Source organism: Pogona vitticeps, chromosome 4, assembly GCF_051106095.1.
Source record: "Pogona vitticeps strain Pit_001003342236 chromosome 4, PviZW2.1, whole genome shotgun sequence".
Lineage (NCBI taxonomy): Eukaryota > Metazoa > Chordata > Lepidosauria > Squamata > Agamidae > Pogona > Pogona vitticeps.
This window is the reverse complement of record NC_135786.1, coordinates 161,948,819-161,957,421: the sequence shown is the minus strand read 5'-3', so window position 1 is coordinate 161,957,421 and position 8,603 is coordinate 161,948,819. Positions and strand designations below refer to the sequence as shown.

Here is an 8,603-nt window from a genome sequence, read left to right as displayed (position 1 = left end):
CCACTGCCTCTTAGATACTTAACTGAGTTGCAATTGTAAAGAGCAATTTTGTGCTCTAAATGGAAATTTTAGTATTTGATATTTTTTTCCCCAGAACTTAAGGCTAAAAAAGGGGGTGGGCAGCAAATCAATCTGATATTCAGACGACCCCACATTGAAACTTTTACAAAGATTCTGACCTGAGCAAGTAGCAGGAAAAGGGGCAAACAGACAGACAGACGTTGCTTAGTTCTGAAAGTCCACTCCGGGCAAAAGACGGGAAAGTGAGAGAGGCTAATTCAGGAATCGGATGCTAAAGCAGGAAAAAAGCCTTGCTTTAGCTCAGTTTTGGATCCCGTTACCATAGTCTCTCGAGACTGAAGGATGCCTACCCAAAAAAAAAGGTCCCTCAAAGTCTTCCAGCCCCCTCCTCCCTCTCTACTTTCTTCCGTAGCAAAAGGAGCTGCGACTGAGCCCCCCCGGTCTAAACGGAGAAGGTGGGGGGGGCTGACAAGAAGGTCTTCCCTCCTCCTCCTCCTCCTCCCCCCTCCCTTCTTCTGCGTCGCGCTCTCCAGCCAATCGCTGGGAGCTATGCAAATGCAGCCGCGGTTTGCCCGCCGCAAGCAAAACAATGAACTCAGAGAGTGAGTCGGCGGGACCCGAGCAGCGCCGAAGTTCCCCCGCTTGGCCGAGAGCGCCCGGCGAGCTCGACTCCGGAGGCGGTTTTTCGTTTTCGCTATTTGGGAGGCAGGCGAAGCGGAGGAGAAGGTCTCCATGTAAACAGGCTGTTCTCGCCACGAGGAAGAAGAGCGGGTGCGTGGACCCCTGAGCACGCCGGCGAGGATGAAGTACACGGTAGGAGAGACCTGTGGGTTCTGACGACGGAGAAGATGAATGCGGGGCTCCCTAGGCAGGGGCCGAAAGCGCGCGCGCAGCCAGCGGGCAAAGAAGGGGCTTGCCCGCCCACCGTTTGCAAAGGTGTCCCCCCCCGGTTACTGTCACCTTGTAAGGAACTGGGGGGGGGAGAGAGAGTGGGATGGTGGGAGTCCACTCGTTCAACCCTCCAGAAACTAGATCCAGTTTGAATTCGGAGCGGCAGAGTTTTGCGTTCCTGATCTCCGGCTTATTCTCGTTTGCTCCGAAGCGTAGACAGGATCGAGAGCCGCCGCACTTTAAAAGAGAAGTTTTTTTTTCAGTCCGCGCTTGCAACCTGAGAGCCTGTGTGTGAGGGGGCGTTGTTGTTGGGAGTCCGGGGGCGCTTTGCTTGCACACCCACGCACCCACCCTCTCCCCCCCTCCCCTCCCCAAAAGCGAGCGGCGCCCTGCAGCTGCCAAGCAGGGCTCTTGCACCCTCCCGCAACCTCCCCGGCCGTGGAGGCTTGCCTTCCTCCAGCCACTTGTCGCGTCGCTTCCGATCGATTAGTCCTGAGTAAGGTGGCTGGCTCTTCAGGCTGAAAGCTCGCGCGATCGGAGGCGGGATCGCGCAGTGGCGACGAAGGCAGTGCCGCGCAGTGCAATCCTATGCCTGCTCGCTCACCTGAGCGGCAATCCTAAATCTAGTAAACCTCTTCGGGGGGTGTATGTGCTTCGTCTAAGTTGATCTCCCCCCCCCCCCAAGTAAACACGTTGTTTACCTTTTATGACCCGTTTGTCAAACCTCCTTTTGAACGGGGTGCCCCTGCGGTGGAGCAAAAGAAGCCTTTTTTTAAAATCAGTGAACGTTTACCTTTGAATGTAAAAATTACAGTGGTGCTCCGCTTGACGATTACCTCTTTAGACGACGAAATCGCTTGATGATGAGTATTTTGCGATCGTTATAGCGATCGCAAAACAATGTTTGTATGGGGAAAATCCGCTTGACGACGATCGGTTCCCTGCTTCGGGAACCTGTGCAAGAGACACTTGCATTCAGACAATACGAATCTTCCCCTCTGCTCTGAAAGGGATGTAGCTAAGAACAAACTAGCTTTCACTGCCGTCCCGGGGCATTTGGGACGGCAGAAGTCCTTCAGAAGTCTGGTTTGAGAAGTTCAGGGTCTTGACTGCTGGAGAGGACCTTTAGCTGCTCACTTGGATGAAACTAGGACTTTTTGCCCCTATGTTGTATGCACATCTGTACAGAGGATGCCAAAAACACTGGTGTGTTAAGGTGGAGGGAATCTGTTGGTTCTTCTGTATAGGACCAGTTCTGAAAGCCCAACCGTGTTGCGGTGTTTGCAGTGCAAGAGGGAAGGGCAGGAGGAACACTGAGCTCCAGGTCCTCCTGCTTAGGTATGAGATGCACAGGGTGACTTGTAGGTTAGTCACTATCTCTTTCTAATCCAGTTAGCTGCTTTGCATGGCTTGAGGGTTGGTGAGAAGAAGAAAAACCCTGTATAATTCCGCCCTGAACTCCTTGGAGCGAGAGTGGGTCACAAAGGTAATAAACAGAGATAGGTTACCTATTAAAACCACAGAGTTAGTTATGATGGGTATAATATATTCCCTCCACTGCCAGTGGGATAGTGTGTCTCCATATTTAATTGCTAGGGAACTCAGGTAGGGGTTGGGGGGGGGTTGCACTGTGTCTGGCTTGTGCGGCCTCCCACAACAAGAATGCTGGACTGTGATCCAATCCACCAGGGCTCTTCTTAGGGTCGTATGTTCAGCTGAAGAGCCAACAACAACCTGGAGATAAAATTAACGTATGCAAAAAAGGGTAGCCAGAAACCTGTCCTCTTCAGAGTGATCTCATGCTTTGCTTTGTTATTAACTCCCTCTCTAATAGGGCTTAATTCTAGATTTTATGCTAGTTAAGTAAAACATGACGTGTGGGTTAGGCATCTGGCTATGGAGCTAGAGGTTGGGGGTTCGATTCCCACTGTTCCTCCCAAAAGAGCCAGCCTGTGTAGCCTTGGACAACCTGTACGGTCTCAGGATGCCCCCAGAAGAAGGGAATGGTAACTCACTTCTGTGTGTGCTCTATTTCGAGAACCCTGGAAATTATATTCACAATTGGCAGAATAAATCAGAATAGGCTCAACAGCACATAGTTATGATTGTTGTACTATACAGTATTATAAAACATTGCAATCCTACCCGTATCTACTCCAGTTCTGTTGAGGTCTCTGGGGCTTTCCCCCAGGAAAGTCCCTTTGAATTCAGTAGATTAATTTATTAATCAAGATGCACTGAATCACAGTTAGGGTGGGATCTTGTATATGCTTAGCAGGAGTAATGAGACTGAACTCAGTAAAATTTAATGAGTGAATACATCTAAAATTGTGGTGTTAATATACTACATTTAGCAAAAAAAATGCTGAATGTATACAGTATTTGTTATCACTCAGCGCTGTATTTTCTTTCCTGCATCTCTACACAGCTGTTTGGTTTAACTAGAAGAGAGATTGAATTAAGAATATATTCGTTTCCAGGAACTCTGCTTCAGCACCTTCACGATAGACCCTTTTGCAGTCTGTCATTATGGGCTGATTGAAAATGTGAGTGCATTTCTGTGTGTGTTCAGAGTACAGAAAAATCCCTGGGGCATCAGATTAGCAAATATGTCTTGCTTTGTTGGAGTCAAAGGGGGGAAAGGAAAGTTTATTCTGTTGAAGGAAAGGAAACCTGTCAAGGTCAAGATGAATTCAAAAGAGTTTTTGAAATAAGTCTTTGACTAACATATTCATAATACTTTGTAGTATTGCAAATTATATTTGGCCAGGTATCTTTTTATTGTATGTTTGTACAATGTGTAGTTTAGCATCAGCCTATTTTTTACAGCATCTGGTAATGTGAAAAGAAAATTTAAAAATAAACAAATCTTAATCACCACTGCAGGGTTGGAATAATCCCTATGGATTATCAAGTCCAGCCACTGTTGAGGAGGCACAGTGGAGAACTGAACACCCAACCTCTGGCTCCATCATCAAGAAAATGATTATTTATGCTTAAACAGACAATTCTTAATTGCAGTATTATATTATAGGTCTTGTCAAAGGTTTCAGAACCTTACAAGCAGAGGAAATGTAGATTCAGTAATCGATAATCATGAACAAATCTAAGGTTAGGTGCATGTGTGAGAAGGCCTTGGAAGACAATGTCCGCTGGTTTAGAGCTGGGATAGGCAACATGTGGCCCTAGCCAAGTTGTCATGGACATCCAATAGAATCACATTCCCACAGCTCCTCAACATTACCTGTACTGGCTAGGATGATAAGAATTGCAGTTAAGAGCATCTGGAAGGCCACATGTCAGCCAGCCCCTGGCTCAGAGAACTTTTACACCGATTCATTTCCTGAAATAGATTTCAGACTCCTTGCTTTTGTATACAGACATCTCAAGTAACGTGGTGGCGCTGCGGGCTAAACCGCAGAAGCCTGTGCTGCAGGGTCAGAAGACCAAGCAGTCGTAAGATCGAATCCACGTGACGGAGTGAGCTCCCGTCGCTTGTCCCAGTTCCCGCCAACCTAGCGGTTCGAAAGCATGCAAATGCAAGTAGATAAATAGGGACCACTTCGGTGGGAAGGTAACAGCGTTCCGTGTCTAAGTCGCACTGGCCATGTGACCACGGAAGATTGTCTTTGGACAAAACGCTGGCTCTATGGCTTGGAAACGGGGATGAGCGCCGCCCCCTAGAGTCGAACACGACTGGACAAAAAATTGTCAAGGGGAACCTTTACCTTTTTATCTCAAGTAACATGCCTTCAGAGGCCACCACTGCTTTCAGCTCCTTTACTTAGCCTTGTACTGGAAGGCCACTGCCACCATAAAGCCAGGGTGAAGCAGCCACTGGAAGTAAAATGCTGTATGATTGGCGGTTTTTGCCACACAAATATCCTGCATCTCCTTAACTGACTTGCTCTCCTCAGGTGTTGTGAGGAGCAGCATCCTACCATGGGTGTTGAAGTAAAATTTCAGCTGCCAGTCCAGTCCACTTCTATACATGGAGTGCAAGGGGGCACCATCTTGCCCTTTGCATCAGCAGGAAAATACCTTGAAGCAACCTTGAGTGTCCGTGCTTGGCATTATTGGGCAGCTGCCACGGCCCCAGCACCCTAATAGAGCTGACTGCTGATACTTTCCCTAGGTCCTGTTTACATTCAGCTTTTTCCCAAGCTGAAAAGTTCAAACAGTGCAAGGCATGCAGCTGGATCTAGCCACCGTTCAAATTTGCAGTCATGCCTATAATCTAGGGAACTGAATAGGCATTTAGATCTAGACACTCTGAACATAACCAAGTAAACCTGCCAGACTCCATGGTCATACAAATACATTTAATAGATGGTACATACATTTTTCTGTTTACAAGATGCCCCATTTATACGTTGCCCCCCCTTCTAACCTAAACATTAAGAAAACTTAGCTTTGAGTATTCAACCTCTGGGCTCAGAATATTCGGACATTAGGAGTCCATGTTGCATCTGAGCACTGTTGCAGTTGGTTTGTTCAGCATCAGCTGGCGTCAGTTCCATAAGGCTCTTGACTGGAGGAAGCTAAGTCTCCTGACTATAGGAAGCTAAGCCTCGTCATTCAAGGAAGCCTGTTTACAGAGGCAAGGTATGGGCCATTTTGTTCTCTCCTCAGCTTACTTCCATGTATAAGACGCCTCTCAATTTTCAGTGTAATGATTTTAGGGAAAGGTAGCATCTTATACATGGAAAAATATGGTAGCTCCCTGGAGCTAGTCTTGACCAGCATTGAATATTATTCAAAAGGACAGAGCCATTCACAATGTTATCAATGTTAATTTGGAAAGGGATGGGGGAGAGATCTTGGCAGAGGCTAGATCAAGGCTGGACAATGAGTGGCCGCCTCGATGTTGTTCAGTTGTAATTCATATGATTCCTCACTTCTGCCCTGTTGTTTAAGCTTAGGTGATATGAGATCAGCATATGCAGGGAGAATGGAGGAATAAAAAAAGGATGCTTAGATCTGAGCCTGTTGTGACAGCCCTCTTCATTGTGTACTGAGTATTTTCTGTTCCTTTCTGCTTCTAGAGCAGCTTCTAGAGGCAAGGCAGATTTGTCATGTCTTCCAGCAGCAAATGCTCTTGGTCAGGTTGTGTAGGACTTTTTACAACCTCGCATGCTGCCTGAAGAAGGTATGTCTGGGAGGGACCTTTCTGGGCTTCAGTGACTGTCAGTCTATCTGGCGCTAACCAATTATTCCTTCCTGCCTCTAAATATCAGAGAGAGCTCCACCTCTCTGCTCAGAGATTTTTCCTTCTTTTCTATCTGTTGGAAGCTGTCAGTCTGTTGAAGTCTGTTGTTGAAAGCAGTCACATTTGTTAGTTTGTTGTTGATCTGTCCCGTGGTTTTAACAATGTGGAAACGACAGAGACATGACAGTTGCCTGAGGAATCCATGTCCTTGGAAACAGTATATGTTTTGTACTGAAGTGCAAGTGCAGTACTTCCTTCAGTTCTGGAACTATTAAAATCAGTGGGTATTTTGTGATTGGCTTAGCTGGGTATGAAATATGCTTTGTCAGAAAACAATCCTTTTGTGGCTATTAAACACCTTGACATTTGTGGTTATCTTTCTCTTTCCTGTATGGCTAAAAGAGATTATCCTGTTTCATGGGTAGTCTCCCTGTTCAAATGACGGTAAAGGGAACAAATTATTTCAGTCAGCAAAAGCCGTGCATGCTCCCTAATGCACTTTCTCCATATTTATTTAAAATTTGCAATTTTGGTTCTGAAGCCCATGATGTAATTCTAAATGGAACCGGCCAGACAAAGGAAAAGGAAGAAAGACCATAAAATACAGAAGACTTTGGGCTACCATAAAATCTTTCTGTCAGACTAGTGTGTTTACACTTCCTAGGAAGTCTGAAATATTTGTTTAAACTATTTACCCATGGCTGAAACCCACAAGTAATTTGCTCTGGAGTAATTCTGTGGACTTCAGTGACACCACTCTAAAAATTGTTTGTAATGATAACAATTTATCTGTGTTGATGTAGTCTAATGTAGTCTAAGATCCTTCTTAGCAAGGATAGTGCTGTCAAATCACAGCTTTTGCCATTTGTGAACGTCTTTCTGTTATGGAAACAAATAATTTGATTTGGCGGTTCATCCTTTGGTTTATGCATAGTTAAAGTTCGGCAACAAAATTATTGTCATTTGTTGAATGGTTTTGTGTATGTGAATGAATTGGAAAAAGAAATTAAACAACAACAGGGCAACCCCATCTTTATTAAAAATAATCCAGCCTATCAACCTGAAACATGGTTCATGTTTACCTTCGGTGAATTTATTCTGTTTGTTCAACAAAATCATCACTCACTTTCATAAATAAAATACTCGTTAACCCATAAGAAAACAAAGGCTTGCTTAAGTATGAAGCTCAGTCGGTCACTATGGATCAAGATACTGTCCTGCAAGGTCACATTTCTGGACATTTTTTCATTTGGAACTGGGAAACACAGACATACATTGCACAGGCTGTTTAGGAGAGCTTTATACTGTATTCTGCAAATTATAAATAGGTAACAGTTGCCTGGCAAGTGAATGGAAGGTACCAGAAGGAGATGTGCTCTATTGTGTACCCCTTACTCATTGACTGTGTTTGCAAGAGGGACACCGGACACACTATTGCACATACGTTTGCATGCATTCGCATGCACACGCAGATAGGTGGTGGTGGGCAGAAAATATAGAGCCACCAGAGTGACTGTGGGTCTCTTGCTTTCTCTGTTAGTGGCCAAGTTGTCTGGGGATTCTGGGAGCTGTAGTCCGAAACATAATTTTCCCAAGCATTGCTATGTTTCGACCAGACCAGATGGGCGGGATATAAATCCAATCAATCAATCAATCAATCAATCAATCAATCAATCAATCAATGTTTGCAGTCTGTGAGGATCTCCAACACAAATGTAAAGCATAGCAACAATTGGGGGCTAGAAGGGAGTCTTCATTAGTCACACTGCTGAACACCAGTACTGGAAATCTCTGCTCTTTCTGACTTCCAGGTTAATAATTACAGTTTGGGGAACTACTTACCATCTTTAAGCTTCATTTGAGAGTATTTGCAGAAATCACTCTTATGAAAATAACTAGCAAAAGAAAGATTTTCAATCAGTTCCTGCAAGATCAATAGCCAAGAACCTTGGAGATGAACACATATATTGTGGCATCGGTTTATTGTGAGCTAGGGTCTGTTTCATGACAGATACAAAGCTTGAAGCATTTTTTTTTACTGCATATGGAAGGGGGACTTTTCCAAGCCGCAGTCATTTTTCCAAGCTATGATCAAAAGCAGTGGTTCCCAACCTTGGGTCCCCAGATGATCTTGGACTAAAATTCCCAGAAACTTTCACCATTAGCTGTGCTTCCCAGGATTTCTGGGAGCTGTAGTCCAAGAATGTTTGGGGACCCAAGGCTGGAAACCACTGGTCAAAGTATAGGGGAAAATTTATATTAATGTGTTCTTACAAGCTGTTACCTATGTTCTCTACGGTCAGAGCCCGGCATGTATAGACACTGGCATATAAAGCTTTTGCCAACTCTGCAGTTTTTCTTATAGCAGATGCTTGTGGGATCCTTTCCAAGACAGAAAATTGTGGCTTGGAAAATGGTTCTAATCCACTGCTAGGGAGAAAGAGCCTGGCCCTCCAGATTGTGTTCAACTGCAGCTCCCATT

General features: G+C 45.1%; 1 protein-coding gene across 1 annotated transcript in view; it reads left to right on the top strand.

The window, feature by feature from the left end:
• Positions 1-618: 618 nt before the first annotated feature.
• The window catches only part of NEDD9 (neural precursor cell expressed, developmentally down-regulated 9), a 66,002-nt gene continuing 58,017 nt past the window's right edge, over positions 619-8,603 (top strand). Inside the window, exon 1 of the mRNA XM_020797125.3 lies at positions 619-834. Within this exon, the coding sequence (XP_020652784.3) occupies positions 823-834 (12 nt within the window). The 5' untranslated portion in view covers positions 619-822. The remainder of the gene's footprint in view (positions 835-8,603) is intronic.